This window comes from Cucumis sativus, chromosome 3 (assembly GCF_000004075.3).
Source record: "Cucumis sativus cultivar 9930 chromosome 3, Cucumber_9930_V3, whole genome shotgun sequence".
Classification (NCBI taxonomy): Eukaryota; Viridiplantae; Streptophyta; class Magnoliopsida; order Cucurbitales; family Cucurbitaceae; genus Cucumis; species Cucumis sativus.
The window spans coordinates 35,717,343-35,736,083 of record NC_026657.2 but is presented as its reverse complement, the minus strand read 5'-3'; the positions used below and the strand labels follow the sequence as shown (position 1 = coordinate 35,736,083).

The following is an 18,741-nucleotide window of genomic DNA, read 5'->3' as shown; positions in this document are numbered from 1 at the left end:
TTATGCATATCACCAAAATCAACATAATTAAGAACTATAAATTCTCACTCTACTCAACAAGTATTGTACTTGTATTAAAAAAAAAAATGAAGTTAGATGTTCAATATTTTCAAACCACATATTGTCGCAAAAAAAGGAGTTAAAAGTGTAAGCTGTTGGAATAACTGTACAAGTTAAACGAGAGGTAAATGAATTTCCAGAAAAAGTGGTGCCCCATAGCACTGAAGTACAGAAAGGGTTCCATTCAACATCATTATGGTTAGGAAATGCATGGGCAAGCAGATTAGGTATAAGAATCTCTCCATGGAGTTGTGCGAATCGGTGAAAAGTAATTTTGACATCACTTGAAAATGGGAACATGATGCTAGCCATGCCTGAAATGATGTAGAATAGATAAGTCAGGTAGAACAAATTTGTGAAAAAGAATAGAAAAAATATGTATAGTACAGGTATAGGAAAGTTTCAATTCAAATGTGTAAACAGCACACATGGCGTTCAATTGATTGGAGATTTTCAAAACCAGAGGTCAACTCCAACAAAATACAAGCGTTCGACTTATCAAGGAAAACCTCTAAGAACTATATGCAGCAATTAAAAGTAAAACCTAAGATATCTAAGAGCAATAGATAATTGATCAATACAGAGAATGTTGAATGATTAATAGTAGGAGAGTTTGAACCCCCTTTTAGACAAAGAAATACTTGCAACAAAGAAATACTGGCATCCATACAAAATGAGGGAGGAGAAGTGAAGGGCAACCCTAATCCCCAAATACGGGCTAAGATGATTGTGATTATAAGCAAAGGACCCCCTTTTCCAACAGAACATAAGAATGTATAATGTTGGGAATGCACAAAATCTGGTATATGCAGTGCTCAACAGAAAATTTGGACAATCATCTAAGTTTTAGTGTTTGTTCGCGGAAAACCACATTTCAAATCCAGCCACAGAAGTTACAAACTTTTAGGAAAATGATGGCAATGAGAAAGAAAAAAGAAAGCTAAAAAGAAGTTCCGACAATTGCGACATACACAAAAGAAATAGGCAACGTATTTAGAAGTATACCTAATGCAGAATGGGAGCAAAATAGCTAGGGCTCGCCCTTGACAAGCTCTTCAACAGAGTTCTTATATTTCCCAATCAATTCCCTATTTGAATAGAGAACCATTAATATACACATTGATGAATGAGACAATTTAATGAGAACCAGAGGCAAAAAATGGCATTATATCACCGTACCTTCGATGACTTAACAACTGCTCATGTTCTTCTAGCTTTTTCTTCTGCCCCTCTACTGTCTGCAACCCAAAAAAAAAAAAAAAAACAATATCCTTACCTCATTTTTCCACAAGAAAACATATCGTTCACCACAAACCAATAAAACAAAAGTCGGAAGGAAATAGGACATTTCTTGAAGTCCTGGTGAGCCTCAGCCTTCACAAAAGCAGTCCAAAGGTTTAATGGTTTGCACTTGTAGTAAAGGGTTAACGGGTTACAAATGAGATGCTACTTCATCTCTCTATATATGAGTATTGTACTATGCTCTACTAAAACCTTTTGTCTTAGAAACCATCATCACCAACATTTAGACACTAACAAAGAAAAATTTTAACACTTGTAAATCTATACTTCAGAAAATTTGATAAATCGCATCTGCAATGGTGGATCGGTTATGTCAAACACAAGAAGAACACTCAAGAACCTGAGCAGACAGGAAAAAGAAAAAAGAGTTCCAATATACCATAGCTTTCGAGCTGAGTGATCCAGATATTGAGTTCAACAGCTGCCGGCACTTCTCAAAGTGGTTATTTAGATCATTAACCTTCCAAACGTTACAAGAACAAATTATCAGAGCAAACAAGATTTTAATTAATCTTAAGGATTTTTTTTTAAAAACAATCAAAATTGCTACCAATGCATCAGATTGCTGATCTCTAGTTCCGTTCTCGATTGCATCCGCTAATTTCTCCACAAGCTACAACACACAAAACATCGAAGAATGTCAACAAACACAAAATATAGTACCACAGAGAACACTGATAATGATGTGGGGGGTTTGAACGCATTACATGAAGTAGATGAAAATGGGAAGCTAGAGATTGGTGCTGATGATATTGCTGCTGCTGCTGCTGTTGCTGTTGCTGTTGCTGTTGTTGCTGCTGCTGTTGCTGTTGCTGTTGTTGCTGCTGTTGCTGTTGAAGAAGCCGCTGCTGCTGCTGTTGTTGTTGAAAATGATATTGCTGTTGCTGCTGCTGCTGCTGCTGCTGCTGCTGGGGGAAATGTTGGGTTTGCAATTGCTGTTGAAATTGAGGGGAGGGTTGTTGTTGGGGCTGGATTTGAGGGGAGGGTTGTTGCTGTTGAAATTGAGGGGAGAGCTGTTGCTGCTGGAATTGCTGTTGGGGTTGGATTTGGGGCTGAAATTGCTGTTGTTGGTGGTGAAATGCTTGCTGCTGCTGCTGTTGCTGCTGCTGCTGCTGCTGCTGATGTTGAAGAGAAAATTGTTGCTGTTGGAGAAAGATGGATTCTTGTGAAAGATTAGAGGAATTGGTGAGATTAGGGATGTTGGGGATCATACTCCAGTTTCCTCCTCCAGGGAAATCCATATTGCTGATTTATTTGCTTTCTTCTTCTTCGTATTTCGGAATTTTAGAAATTAGGGTTCGCGAGATTGTTTGGGATTTGAAAATTTAAATTGCCAAAAAAGAAAAACAAAAAGGATACATTCTATTTCTAAGGCATTAAAGATTTTAAAAGAAGAGTTTTGAGATAAATGGAGAGCTGAAGCTCTAAATTTAAAACTAATTACCAAAATATAACTTTTATTATTCTCTTTTTCTCTTTTATATTCTTCAACACTTCCCTTTCTTTCATTTTTTCTTAATTTTCCTCCAAATTTTATTTCAAAGTAATATCTTTTTTTATACAACAGATCCATCCCTCCATCATGTGTATTTAATATTTTGTTGATTAACACTTACCAAAGATGCAACCAATCATCATGACTCTAACCGGTAACGAGCTCACCATCAACAGGTAATCCCACCAAAACTTCCACATCTTGCAACGTAATCGTGCACTCTCCAACCGACATGTGAAATGTATGCGTCTCTGATCTCCATCTCTCAATAAAGTTGAAAAATCCATACCCAGTGTATTTATCTCGATGTTTCAATGCATCTCTTATTTTCTCTCCTTTTTTCGAAGTAATTCACACATTTGAAGAATGTAATTTGAGCTAAAGCATTTATCGGCAATGCTCGAGCTCCTTTGAGGACTTCATTCATGCACTCTGATAGGTTCATCGACATCCACCCGTACCGAAATCCTCCGTCATGTGCTTGAGTCCACTTCTCTATAGGAATGTCATAAAAAAATCTCACACAACTGTTGTTTATTCTCATCAAATTTTGAATTGCTTTATCAAACTTTCGAATATGGTATTGACACCTGACACGATAAGCGTAATCATTCAATGGTGTGAATTTATATCTCTGGTAGAAATTGCTTATGGCGTAAACAGAATCTATGATGACAATTCTTCTTTTTCCCTAAATATATTTTTAAAAAAACTCCAATTTTCCATGTTTCTCTAATTTCTTTTCTCATTTTTTAGAATGGTTAGTCGTTAAAAAAAACTATGAGTATTTTAGAAAGTGTTTATGTTTTTATATTAGGACAATTTTCAAAAATAGTAAATTTTACAAAATATTTATAATCTATATCAAATTATATCACTTATAGTAATTGATATGTATGTTATAGTGATAGAAGACTATCATGAATAGAATCTAAAATTTTAATATAGCTTATAGATATTTTAATTTATTTGCTATTTTTAAAAAATGTCCATTTTTATTATTGTTGTTATAGATAATAATTCTATTAGTTTTTAATGTTCTCTTGGTGAAACGTTCAAAGCTTAAATGTATAGTCCAAAATCAATTTTATAATTGTTTTAAGTGATTTAGGGTTGTTTAATACATATTTAGAAAGCTGTTAGTTTTTTCTTTTTCATTTTGCAAATATCCTATAGACATCTCGCAACTTCCTTACTTTAAATGTTCAATCTCAAATCAATCATTATACTTGTTTTATGTGACTGAGGGTGATTTTACCTATGTTTTAGAAAGTTTTTAACTACTATTTTTGTACCTCACAACTATCTTGTAACTTCCAAACTTTAAATGTTCAATCTCAAATCAATTCTATATTTGTTTTATTGTGATTTATATATAGTGATTTTATAACATGTTCGAGTAGTTTCATTAGTTATTTTTTAATATTGCAAACAACTTGTTCACATCTCTCAATGTTCAAATTTAAAATACCTTAATCCAATGAGATTAGTGTGAGGTGGAGCTCGTCGTGGCAAAACACGGAGAAGAAGATAGATTAAAAAAAAAAAAAAATTTGAGTCACAAGTTGGTGTATGGCCGTCACAACCATTGGAGAGTTAGAAAGGTGGTTTATAGTTATCACTTTGCCAATGAAAGTTAGTAGGATGCTAAAGATGGAAGAAGGTTTTTCTTTTTTAAATAAGAAAAGTTGATACGTCTGTCTCATCAAAAAAAAAAAAAATATATATATATATATATACACATTTTAAACAAGTGTAAATCACTTAGAACAATTATATGATTGATTTTGAATTATACACTTAAGGTTTAAACATTTCACCAAAAGAACATTAAAACCTAAGAGGATTATCCATAACAATTACTAATAAAAAAATATAAACACCTTCCAAAATGGCAGATTGTTTGTTCAAGAGCGACTAAAAATTATAAGAAATGACAAGAGAGCTCGAGAGAAAATAAGTTCAAAAAAAATTATGAAAAATGGGGAAAGAGAGTTCTTTTTATATAATTTTTTAAAATAAAAATAAGAATAAAGAAAATTTTCATGTAAGAACTAAGAACATTTTTTTTACGTTTCATACATCATTTATCCTAAAATTTAACTTTTTAAAAAGCAATCCCATTCAAAATTGGTCTATTTTTGGTAATTCTCCGGTTGAAATTTGGGTCATTTGATCATTTTTACACAACTTTTAGGTCATTGACATGCTATTACTAATCTTCATTTTAGTAATGTTAAGGTGGGGAAGCATTCACTTTGGTAAAGACTCAAATTTGATTCACTACCCCTAAATATAGGAGAAATTCTAGTTGTTCCATGTTCAAAAATTATAATTTGAGAAATGAGTATATATACGATTTCTTTAAATACATGTAAGACAGTGATTTTGAATTTGTTAAGGTTTAAAATCACTCCAAAACACACTTTAATCTTTCAAAATAAATTTTATATTTAATATTACACTTTTTAACGTAATGTAATCTTACTTTTTAAAATGATTTAAACCATTTAAAGGATTTGCAAAAGTGAAAAAGTGATTAGAGTGGTAGTACTGTTTTCGAAAAAAATAAATAAATACAAGAAAATGATGAAACTCATCCATACACTTCATCTTCAAAAACGCTTGTCAAGAACTCCTAAAATAGTCTACTGTCGTCTGGGAGTTCTCTGTTTCATGCGCTATTTTTGTTTCTTCATCACCTGAAGTTTTCTTTTAAAAAAAGACCCTAAATTTCAGAATTCAAGGTTATAAATTCTTCAAGAAGATAGTTTTCAGCCTTCCTGGATTCCTCAATAACCGTAAAAAGTTTTTACCTTTTGAATATGAAAAACAACTTGCTCTTGAACTTGATATAATCCCCATTACAAACAAATCATAAGGTATTCATCACTCATTTCACTCAGTTTAGATGGCTGATTTAAGGTTGTGCCTTCATATCAAATTCAAAGGCCCACAGAATGTTGGTGGCTTAAAAGCTGCTGAGATAAGTTGGACTTGGAAGAACCACAAGTGAAGTCTGGCCGATCAACAGAATGTACGACAGTATCACGATTTGGAGATTCTAACTCAAGTATGACCTGTATCAGGTAGGGTTTCAAGTTCGAACTGAGATGTTTGGAGCAAAAATGGCAATTTGAAGGAAATGGGAATGAGAAACAATGCAAAAAACTCTCATACCAGTACATTCTTCCCGAGCCGAAGAATTGGAGCAGGAACATATAGGTTGCATTGTGGCCCTACAACCTGCAAAGTCTTCATTGATCAATGCTGGAATGTAAAATAAATATGCACTATCTAACACATCCAACATATTTGAGACACAAAAATGAACTCTAGTTTACCGGCCAAAATCTTCCAAGATTAAATTCGTTAATGAATGCAATCCCTTTAGTCCAGCCACCAAATGACAAGTATGTATCTTTTCTGAGGTTCGCTTTGTCGACATAAAAGTAACCACTGTATAGTATCGGTTCGCCCGAGATGTTACCTGGAGAAAGAATAGAAAAACAAACGTAAGTTATTCATATTCACCATTCCTGCATGAAATCAAATGAACATTGCAATATTAGCAGAGAAATAAAGCGATGAAGAGTTTGCTTCGTGATTCTCGTGCAGTTTCATGAACCCATACCAAACTTGGCTTCTAAACCTCTCTTTGCTATGATTTTGTTGAGTCTAGAATGTGCAATCTGAGAGAAGAAATCGACTCTTGGAATTTCATTCAGGTTGTTGAAAGGCAATGGGATCATTTTCCATCCATGTAGAACATTGTTGTCCAAGTAAACAGATGATAAGATACCCTGCAAAATGCAAGCAAGAACAATCAGTTGTAAAATCAAATCATTAATTTTTTCAGATGTCTAGAGGAACAGAAAAAAAAGTTTGCATTGGTAACTTTACCTTCCTGTCAAATAAGTAACGTCCATAGTTTATGCGACCCATGTTTTCAACCTGGGATGAGATAATATGAACATACTAATTAATATACTCCAACACTTCTCAATCACGGAGTCAAAATGATAATGTAAACATTTGAACACAAGAGTTCTCTTCATTCATAACATAGCAAATTAGCACTGCGCTAAACATTTTAGCTATTGTTGGGTTAATAGTCATTTGCATAAATTCTTAATCACATAACAAGAATAGGATCGAGAATAATTAAGGGCAACTGTTTATGTTTGCCATGAAGCAATTTATCACCACAATAACTCTTAACAATGGCATAACAAGAATAGAAAAAATATATTCAGCCCAGATTGTTTGCGCTTGTGTATCAAATACAAACAAAACAATGGCAGCGGAAGGTAGGACGTTGATACCAAAATGTATAAAGTATTTGAGTCACATCTCGTATTTGGCAGATTAAGACGCCGGTTTGACCATCTTTCAATAATGCCGACCGAAGTTGGCCGCACACCCTTGTTTTTAGAAGAGCAAGAGAGGAACACTTGTGCTCGATCATGCACCTGCAAAAAGGATATCAAGATAAGTCGTGCATTCATGATGTTGGTAATACAGAATTAGAAGGATATCAAGACCTGAACAAAAACAACACTTTCTAACAAAATCAAAATAAAACAGAAATGCTTCAATAATTATGCACCTCTGGTATAAATAAAACGTGTCCATCTTCATTATCCTTGGCCACATATTCGGTCGTATATAACAGAAATCCAAAGCTCTGAGAAAAAAAAAATTAACTTCTAAGAATTAAATATTTCAAATTTTCAACAACCTTGGCTCATTCATAATAAAAATGGCAAATTAAAACACACCTGATCCATAGATTCCATTGATAGTGGTTCTTCAGATACAGCCACATCAACTGGATCCATCATATGGATTAGATCAAACAAAAATGCAACTTTCTGCAACTGAATTGGTCCATAACCTATCTTTTCATTGTTAGAAGGAACGGAAGGAATCAGCGCTCCGCTGTAGTGCTGTATAACCCTTCGAATTGCTAGAGGATTGCAACGATGGAAGTTAGAATTTGAAAAGGCCTAAGTTTGGTGGATGATGTTCAAGAAAGTAGTACTGTCTGGAAACAAATCTTGTAAAGGTAGCATTAACAAGAATCTCTAAACAACATGCATCATGAAGTGGAAATGATATGATTGTTGAATTTGTATTCCTTACATGTCACTCATCTAAAAAATGACAAAATGCAAGGACAAATCAATTTAAAATTTAAAAATACTACAAATACATACATACATATATATACAAAAGAAGGGGGAAAATAACAATGACATTAGCTTTGTATATATCTGATACAAGCACTTCCATCATCCATAGCTGTTAACAAGTGCAACAACCTAGCCCACTTCTTAGTTCTTACTCAACTACGACTAACTAAAAACATGAATGGCTTTTTAGAAAGGAAATAAAATTATATTTGTATGATGTCAAGTTACAAGAAAAGAGTAATTTCATAGAAAGTTTATGGACCCCATCATTTGATTGAAATGGGGTTGGGTTGACCGGGAGCCACTCTCTATCCAAGTCTGGTTGGTAGTGTCAAGGGGGAAAAGAAGTTCCGATTCATCCAAAAGTTTGTAAAGATAAAAGAAAAGAGAAAGAGAATGGGGGAAGATAACCTTCATATTTAGCATTGTCAACGTCACCAGATTCCTTAATTGGTGCATCCTGAAAAGGTGTGACTTGATATTTACGTTTCACAATTATAAATAAGTGAAAAGGAAAAAGTAAAGCAACATTAATGACGTTCTTACATAATCATACGAAGTAAGATCAGGCTTGTAATCCAATACATCATTACCAGTATTCGCTCCATTATAGAATCCAAAATTTGTTCCACCATGAGCCATCTAAAAAGAAGGATGAAATAGTTTTTAAAAATGACAATAGAGGAGTAACTATAGTATATACTTTTCCAGACATACATAAAGCACAGCAGACCCTTTCCCTGCCAAAATTTCATTCAAGGCAGCTGCCGTAGAGTTGGCATCAGTTGTTGCAATATTTTCTCCCCAATGTGTAAGCCAGCCCGTGTAGAACTCTCTAAACAGACAAATTTTCATGAACTTAAAAACTCTATTTTTAGTCAAAAGAGGAAATTTTAAGAGCGTATAACACTCACGCAGTAAGAGGTGGAGACTTTCCAGGGGGGTTGAACTCCTTCTGTAAATTAAAAATAGGCCAAGGTCTTTCACCGGTTGAAAAGTCAACAGCTACACAGTGGAAATAAGGTTGGGGGAGGTCAAATACAGGACTGAGGATGATACTGTACATCATTGTATTTTCATAATACCATGAACTAGGAAGAGAAACCCATTTAAATCAAAATTTGTATGTTTCAAGAACTTATTCCAGGAGCAAGAAAAATGAAACTCAAAACTGTATTGGCATTTTATTCTGATATCTATCACTTCCCATAAAAATGTATTACTTTGAATCATAATTTGAATACATGGCCTGTGAGTAAGCATAGAATTCGTTTGTAACATAATATGAGACAAGAACTTCCATTAAGCACCATAGAAAAAGAAATAGACAAAAAAGTACTAGTGCAAGCATTTTATGTCAACCAATACACCTCATACTCGCTCATTTCTGACAGTAAAAGATGGAACCGACATTATGTCCATTCACAGAGAATGCAAATGGAAGTGTTCGAGTTCAAAATAGCCAGAAAGGCAGCACTGCCCTATTTTTCGTGAATAATTGCTCTACAAGGTTGAAAATTTGGAGAAATAAGAAGATAAAATCAGTGGTCATGTTAAAAACTAAGCATAATCGAATTATGAATGTACCCGAGAACACAGCATTGCCACGAATGGTTCCTTTCTCAAGAGTTTCCCTAGTACCTCCATCCGTAGTATACCTAAAAGTCATTAGAGGACAGTGTCACAAGAACAGTTAGTTGTGGAAAACTGTAAAGCTGCTTAAAAATAAAATTGAAAATAAGCGGACTTCTTTGTTGATATAAGAAAGAGTAGGATCTCCGTACGCTAGTAGAATCTTGTTCTCATACATGAGCATCCATTTGAACCGTGCATTAGAAGCACATCAAGGCCTATTTGAATGGCCAATTAGAGGTCTGTTTGAAATGTCTATCTAAAAAAAAGAGCAAATTGCAAAAACCACCTAATAGTAGTTGCAATTATATTCTTAAACTGTTAAAATGAAAAATAAAGCTTTCAAACTTATTCAAATTTGATAATTGGATTGTATAAATTGTACTGATTATACAAGTTTGATTATTTAATTTTTATCATTTGTGGGTCCAATTTTTACAATTATTGTAGGCTTGAAGGTTTAATTTTAAGACTTTTAGAAGTAAGGATCCAATTGTTGTTATTGAAAGATTGAGGGTGTCATTGCAAGTATCACCATACTTTTAGGGGTGGTTTTTGCAATTTGTCCAAAAAATAAGTACACACTTAAAAAATCATTCCATTTAGGTCTTTCAATAGATTATTAGTTTATAAATTAAATTATATAGCCACGAGAAGCATTACCAAGATGAATATTGTAAAGTTGTTCGGCCACAAAGAGAACATGTATAATTGTTCTTTCATATCATTTAGCTGAAAACATTATTTTTAACAATGAACGTAACTTCGAATAAGTAGAACTGCTCACAATATTATTTCATCCCCAAGGTAACCTCTTGCCAACGCAACCAAATGGTGAAGGTAAGCTTGATCGTCTCCATATGAGCCAAATTCATTTTCAATCTGTCAAAACAGTCCCTCTGGAGCTCTAAGTGCAGTGTTTACAACCAGAGGATGTTCAAAATGGAAAAGAATATTATCATTTGAACCAGACAAGGTAGAAGACTATGAACCAACAGATTTGATGGTTTTCTAATTTAGGAATCCTATCTCATTCGAAAAAATTTCAAGTCATTAACCATTAAACAAGTAATGAAAAAATAGCAATAAAACAGTTATGTCGAAAAGAATTGTAACTATCTGCTTCAAGGTGGCATGTGCATTAATGCTTCACCACGTAACTGCATTTAATATATCCTTTCCCAAATATGAGTTTTAACATTTTCCACGTCATCTTTTGGGCATCTTTTCATTCCCATTCTCTTTAGTACAAATAAAACCGCAATAGTCAGTCATGCTGTGTTAACAAGACTGCTAAGTAGAATTAGAAGTATTTAGAAGTAATAATACCCTACATTACATGTAATGTCGCAGGCCCAAGATTCGAACCAGGATTTGGAATTTGGATCCCCGACATTCTCCTACATCCCATGTGACCTGACAGCATCATCCTGACTATTCTTAAAGGCTTATTAGAGTGAAAGTTCTCCCCACAAACCAACACGAGTCCTTTCAGAATGCTTTGTCCTCACTCACATGCATCCTAGGAACATTTTCAGGAAGTCATCTAATATAAAATTGCTCCAAGATAAGCACGCTTAACTTTGGAGTTCCTATGATCGAGCCACCAAAAAGGAAGGTGCATCTTGTTGGTATGGGTATTAATTTTTAATTCTTTTAAGTCTTTCTTAACAGTACTTTAATGTCCTCAGGATCCCTCTCATTTAGATGTGATATCGATTCATTCATGTCTCCCTCCTAATCTCAGGCGTTACATTACATGTACTAGACCATGACCATACAAGAGGTATTAGTAAATAAAACCTTAACTTCCTTTCCTTTTATTTTTCCTTTTCAGTGACAGGAAATAGAATTTGGCCCATGAACAGTGAAAGTGGACCAAGAGACTACCTAAAGGACCCTAAAAAAATACAGAATGTTTCCAGTATTGTAGGAAGCCTAAAAAGTTCTTGACAAACAATGCACAAAGAATAAGTCCAACTTAGAAACTCTAATTATTAGAAGCTATGCTAAAAATAATAATTTTACATACCTGGACCATTATTATAGGGCCTCCATTATTGTAAAGAAGGGGAGCTACTTTCGGAAGAATAATCCCCCACCATCTTTCAACCTATAATCAGTTATACCATGTATTAAGAAAAAAGTAGATCTTGAAACTGTTGGGTAGACAAACAAATCAAGAGGAAATAATAGGTGAAAAAATATACACTGAGCAAATCTAAAACATAAGATACTTCTTTTACAAGTTAAGGATTCAGGCAGCTGAAAGGATGGGCTTCAACTTCACACTTCTTAATAAAAGAGAGTCGGCTCATATAAGAAACTATCACACAATAAAAGAATCTGTTTGCAGAAGTAGACAGTGTACAAGTCGGCTCATATAAGAAACTATCACACAATAAGAGAATCTGTTTGCAGAAGTAGACAGTGTACAAGATAAGAGCGTCTGCATGGGTGGGTAACCATGTATAAAGTACATATTATACTTCGTTACTTAAACTTCTCCATCTCAAAATAAAAATAAATAAATAAAAACATATGAATCATGGAATGTATATGAGGTAACCATTTCCATTAACGACTCTCACTTGTTTTACTATTGAAGTTATAGACAGATGTGAAAGAAAATTTGAAATCAAGAGAAGGGTAATATGTTATTACAGAAAGAACCAAAGCCTGAATACAATTATACAATTGGAAGACAAATTCATTAATGAACCAGACAAAGTTAATAATAGGGTAATAGAAGGTCACACCACACATTTTAACTCAACAAGAAAGTGGCATGAACCTGATATATAGTCAGTAGAATTATCTTCCTAAAATTTTCCGCACTCAAACATCTTTTCCAATCAAATCATAAGAACTAAAGTTTCTCATAAAAATAGTAACGTATCAAGTATTAACATGAGAAAATGTCACATTACACACATAAAACTGACTTGTCTGAATTTAATATTTATCCCAGAGTCAAGGGTTGAACTATTACACTGTTCTTAACTTACTCGGAAGCTTATAATAAAGAACACATACCCATTGGAGGTAACCAGGATCCGAGGATCTTAGCCTAGAAGCTGGCATTTTGCTAAGCAACCAAGCAGGAAAACCCCCAAGGTCCCACTCTGCAGCAAATAACAATAAGAATCTTTTTCACTTAAATGTCCATTTTTTCGTTTTTTTAATGGTTCTGAGTTCTTAACTAAACATTTATTATCAACATCAAAATTGTATCATCATTACTAATGGTCAGGTCATGAAAACAGACCTTTCAATGAATAGATTCTCTTAACCAATTAAGTGACTGCAGACCAGACCAAACAGACTTATAATTGTATGTTAAACCAAGAGCTTCAAAAAATTTCAAGATTATCCAAGATTTGATATCATGGAATCATGCCCTTTTAATCCAAACAAGGTGTCATGGGTTGAAAAGCTATTCGACATACGTTGTCTATGATTTTATATAACAGTAACATACCCTTTCAGTTCAAACATGCAGTCATGGATTGAAAAACCATTTGATCATAATTAGATTTATATATCTCGTGAGTTTTTCAATAAAGAATCAGTTAGAGAATGGAATCAATTCTAATCACAAAGAGTATTAGGTGATTTGAAAATCTTTTAGTCTCACTACAAAGTAGTTGTCACCAAACCAATATCACTTTCTTTTTAAAATCAGTGTGCAAGCACACAGGAACATCTATAGCAGAGTCAAAATGGTCAAAGATCAACGGCACTGCTGCAGATAATGACAAAATAGGTTGAATGAATCTCCCGAAATATTGAAAGAAGACTCTGGTGTCACAAGAAAGAAAAGATGCTGGTTCTGAATCAAAATAAGACTTTGAATTGTTTGAATTAAAATTAATGCCAATGAGAGTCTACCTGCACATATATAAGGCCCTGGCCGGAGCAAAACTAGAAAATCTAGCTTCTGACAGAGTTGGATAAACGACACTATGTTTGCAATCCCATTAAATGTGAAATTTCCAGGTTTTGGTTCATGCAGATTCCAGGGAATGTAAGTTTGGATCGTGTTTAATCCCAATGCCTTTGCTCTAAGCAGTCTATCTTCCCAGTACTGCAAGCATGACATAATTTCACATGATAAAAAGTCATGCAAGAAGAAGAAAAACAAACTTTGAAGTTACGGACCTTCCAGTCAACAACTTTATGCTTGAGGATATGTACCAATTACTACTTTCTATTGAATTTCTCTAACATGTATGAAAAGTTGTGAAAAAGTTGAATGGGAGCCTCAACTAATTTTCTCAGCATGGTGACTGTAAGTGTAACTATGAAAGTTATTATGGCTAAGTTAGTGAAAGGCAGTCAACAGCTTTGCTAAACATATTTGACAAATCAAAACCTTAGTTCTGCCATGAAACTTCGTTGACCTGCTTCAAAGTATTGTATCAAAATCCATTTCCGACTAGTCTGAACTGAACCGAAAGATGAAGAATGACACTATAAAGATGAAGTAATAAGCCAAAGGAAATTCATAGAGTGCCAATCGCTGAGAGCATTTCCATCCATGATGTATTATTACTTTATAACCATGAAAGGAAATAAGTGCATAATAAATACCTCAGGAAGAGTTCTGAAATAATGCAGGTCACCACCAATAATCTGGAATGGTTTACCATCTTTCCAGAACATGTCATCATCAATCTCAAACTTTCTAGTATGAACCTGATATAAAATAACAAATCATCCAACTGCTTGAGAATTGTGGAATGCCGGCTATATCTTAAAATGTAAACATGAAGGTCAAAGATGAGGCCATGCCACACCGTTTACAAGAGAAGGTCAAGACCTTTATTATGGCAAACAAAAAATAAATATATTCAATAGTTATTTGTGTTCTATTTAATAGAGTTGAAAACTAATGAAGAGAAAATTGTTTCTGTTAGTGGAATCAAACTCATCTAATTAGAAGAACAGAGAACATACTTTTAATGTTTACTATTTAAATGCTAACTGATTTCTTGTTGAAAGCCTCGTTGTCTCACTATCAGTAAGTAGTTGTTCCATTAAAGCTTGTCTGAATTTTTATTTTTTATCATTATTTTCTAAACGAACCCTGCAAATAACTCAAACTTGATAGGGAGTTTTTGGTTTAGAAGAATTGGCAGAGTATGGTTCCAGTTTGAGAAACTAGGAGGGAAAATTAACTGGGATTGCAGTCAAGGAGATAAAAAATGAAAAATTAGGAGGAAACTTCGAGAAAATTCTCTACCAGATAAAGAGGAAATGCCATCCTCATATTATGGGCATGTTTGGGAGCATTGAACAGAATGGGTTTGTAATGGGTTTTAATTCCAAACCCATGTTTAGATTGAGTATTTTGGGCCGGTTTGTAATAATAAACTCCTTTCCTTCTTATAGTTTTCAACTCAATCCTCTTTCCCACCTTTTTTTTGCTTCACGATCTCATTTTGTTCCACCCTCAATTTCAAAATTATTCCAACACCCGTTAGATTCTCAGTAATACCCAGTAATACCGTTTACATCCTAGCCTCCCAAACAACCCCGAAGTGGCTTCCTCCATGGTAAAATTCACAGCCCAGCTTATTTCAGGTTGGTTGCTGAAAGTGTCAAGTTGCAGACTGACGATCCAAATGCAAGGAAAGAATTCCAAAAGATTAATGAACACTTGCTTCTACTGACATCAAGGACTCAAAACACCTGTAAATTATCTAAATCCAAAAAACCTGGAAATGTACTCTTGACTTCCTCTAATCGGAATAGAACATGAATACGCTAAACGAATCCGATTAAAGTTCAGTATTAAACTACTACCCAAATCCAAGAACTTAAAAGGCACGAAAACGATTAAGAGGTGCTACTTACCAGGATGAAGTGAATTACAGCTCAAAGAACTGGTATGAAATGAAATATTAATCAAGCAGTCCAAGGTAACATCGAGACAGCAATTGAGTAATGTGTTAGACATTAATGAGACGCAAAAAGAAAGTGAAGAAACCTTGTTGAAGTTGGAACGATGATGGTGATGGCGGAAGAGAGGATGGGAGTGAGAATGTAATGAAGGAAGAAGAGCAAAGACTGGAACGATCACTCCAAGAACTGTAAGGAAGATGAGGAGGAGGAAGAAAAGGGAAGGCATCAGGTGCCGTCTCTTGGCCATGGATGAAAGCTTCGAACTGTAATTCATTCAACGAAGTTCAAAAACTTTTTCTTCTTCTTCTTCCTTTCTTGGTTACATTTGCTCCTAATTATTTTTGTTCTTTCTTCTTACGCATTTGTCGTTCTAACTGTCTCTCTTTCATTAATCTCTATTTTCCTTTTATTTTCAACTCTTTCCATCATTTTTTAAAATATTTTGAAATTTTTAATGGTGTTATATGTATACCTCTCATACTATTTTTGTTGAGTGCACATCTATAAAATTTATTTACACACGACTTTAATAATTTTTTCATCCTTAATAAAATAAGGATAAAACAATTAAGCTAATAAAAAATATATGAAAACTAAATCCATAGAAATAAGAGAAATTGTATTAGATGACGAAAAAAGTTTAGAAAAAAAATGAATCATAACACATTTTTTTGCATATTGTAAATTTGACAAATATGACGGTAATCTTCTACGAAAACATACATGTGTCAGTTGAGCTAAACTCATGTTAGCTAAGAAACTCATTTCTAACTTTATAAACATCCTATTTTTGTCCTTGGTGGTAAGTTACAACATCTTACGTCATCTTTGTTATATACCATGTACGATTTTATGAAGTGGGATTATATCGTAGATGAATAGAGATTTAAGAGCAAAATCATAGATCTAGTTGTATTTTTTGATATTTTTTTTTTGTTTTAATTTACTTAGATTCCCAAAATATCTACTCTTAATCATAATTGATTGTATATTTATTTACTAAAGTTATATTCTAACTTAATTTTTATCTCTTATGTATTTATTTCTAGAATTTCGAAAATATATATTTAAACAATCCAAAATATATATTTTTACTAAGATTTAGAAAATATAGGTTTAATAAAAAATTTGAAATATTTTCTTCATTTTTATTATTTTAAATTTGTATTTATCTTTAATAAACTTTTATTTGTTTGTTTTCCAAAAATATCAAAATATTTCATTAATAAACTTTATAAAACAACAAATATTTGGTTGTATTTTATTGTTTTAACCCTATTTTATTAGATTGAGTTTCTTTTATCTAAAACATCAAAAGAATTTTTCCCTCTAATCGTGTTGACTAGTTAACCAAAATTCAAATTAGTAAGTGGGCCTAATGATGTAGGCTGGCCCATATATAGTCTTGAGGATATTTAGTTCACGGGCCTTATTGTCAATTGGGTCAGGTAGGAGGAATATCAGAATATGGCAAATTCTCCCTCCAATTTTATTTGAATTTATATTACATTTTATCTAACTAATTTTCGAATTAATCACAATAAATAAAAGAATTCCTTACTTTTCTCCCCTACTTCAATAATTATAATAATATCATCATCATTATGATCTATTGTTGTTGTTATTATTATTATTATTATTTAGCAATCTAAATAAAATAAGATAACAAAAAAAACTCTAAATCTCATCTTTCCACTTAGCCCCCTCCTCCATTCTCTTTTTCTCCTTCTCGATCTCATGTTTCTGATCGTTGGTTCAACAACCATTTCTTGAATTCCATGTCTGACTTTTGACCATCTCACAAACTCAAGTCCATTGTTAGCTTTCCTTGTATGCATAGGCAGCCAAAAGCTTTAAGGACCGCATTGGGTGTTATTTAATTTTTGCTTATCAAATGTTTATAATACATTATATTTGTGTGTATTTGTAGTAATTGGTTTTCTTATAGGATACTTGAGTATTTTTTTGAAGTGTTTAGAAATCACTAACTTAAATAAATTGGAGAGAGTATTTTTTTCCATTTCACACTTTTATTTTTTATTATTTTTTCGAATTTTTCATTTTAATAATTAAATTCTTTTTGGTATTTGTCCAAAGTAGCCCTTTTAATTCTATAATTTATCTAGTCTTCCCTCTTAACTCTTTTTGGGGAGGTTTTTTACATCGAAAATTGGATCAAATAGCAAATAAAAAGGTTTTGAATAAGAGTGGTTTCACTGATCTAAACATCATCATTGAAGAAGAACTGGGAATTAAGGATTATTTGTTCTCTTTGATCTTCAACTTTATTGTTTGTTGAAAGAAGGTTAATATTATAATTAGGATGTTATTATTTGAATAATTCTATCATTTATGTAGTGATATGATAAATAATATATAAAATGGTTTGTGTGTTTTATTACTTTCAAGTTTAAGCATATTAAACAAAAAGAAACTAATTGTTTAAATATTGAATTGATCGTCTTAGGTTTATTTATGTTTTTAATACGTAATGAAATATTTGGGTTGCTTGTAGAAAAAAAAATATAAGTTGACAACATTTAAGTGTTAGATAATTTCGAAATAAATATTGTAATTGATTTAGAAAAGAATACAAGTGGTTAAGATTTATTTGAAGTATGGTAATTCTAATTTGGGTGTATTTTAGTGTATTGACAATTCTTAATAAATAATAATATTAAAAATCATTTTGCTATTTTTGTGATTTTAATTTAATTTTCTCGGAGCCTTAAGCTTTTTCTAATTGCTTACCACACACAACACTTTATTATCATCTTTGGTTTATCTGTAAAAGTTGTAATTACTCATTTTCATTACATTTTTAAATATTTAATTTAGAAAGATTAAAGTATTTGAAAAGTGAGTATATTACTCTACGTAGTAATATCAATTTTAAGTTTTTCGATTTATAAAAAAAGTCAAGTACATGTGTTTACATTTTTAAAAAAATAATGAAAGAAAACATTCACCCCTTCTAATGTGTTTATAATAAATAATCATTTTAATTTACCCTTTCAATATTTGTTCTACTATAATATAATAACAAACAAATACAAGTTTTATCTTGAATAGGAAAAGGAGAAAGTCATCCATATATGGCGTGAATAATGTTTTAGAAATAATTTAAAACATTTAACCTTGTTGGTAACC

The 18,741-nt window shown here is 32.7% G+C and overlaps 2 protein-coding genes across 2 annotated transcripts; both read right to left on the bottom strand.

Moving 5' to 3' along the window:
• Window positions 1–41: 41 nt before the first annotated feature.
• On the bottom strand, window positions 42–2,772 carry LOC101212090 (mediator of RNA polymerase II transcription subunit 9). Its single transcript, XM_011654050.2, has 6 exons — window positions 2,070–2,772; window positions 1,913–1,975; window positions 1,742–1,822; window positions 1,240–1,298; window positions 1,066–1,148; window positions 42–374 (listed from the first exon to the last, which is right to left on the bottom strand). The coding sequence occupies exons 1-5, from the start codon at window positions 2,601–2,603 to the stop codon at window positions 1,091–1,093; spliced, it is 795 nt and encodes a 264-aa protein (XP_011652352.2). The 5' UTR covers window positions 2,604–2,772; the 3' UTR covers window positions 42–374; window positions 1,066–1,090.
• A 2,672-nt stretch (window positions 2,773–5,444) lies between these two features.
• Window positions 5,445–15,970, bottom strand: LOC101204972 (beta-galactosidase 17). Its single transcript, XM_011654049.2, has 19 exons — window positions 15,677–15,970; window positions 14,278–14,382; window positions 13,576–13,771; window positions 12,721–12,809; window positions 11,717–11,797; window positions 10,472–10,566; window positions 9,640–9,710; window positions 8,967–9,057; window positions 8,770–8,887; window positions 8,599–8,694; window positions 8,464–8,512; window positions 7,639–7,826; window positions 7,467–7,544; window positions 7,183–7,329; window positions 6,761–6,811; window positions 6,492–6,660; window positions 6,202–6,347; window positions 6,038–6,103; window positions 5,445–5,937 (listed from the first exon to the last, which is right to left on the bottom strand). The coding sequence occupies exons 1-19, from the start codon at window positions 15,863–15,865 to the stop codon at window positions 5,803–5,805; spliced, it is 2,160 nt and encodes a 719-aa protein (XP_011652351.1). The 5' UTR covers window positions 15,866–15,970; the 3' UTR covers window positions 5,445–5,802.
• Between the last annotated feature and the right edge of the window lie 2,771 nt (window positions 15,971–18,741).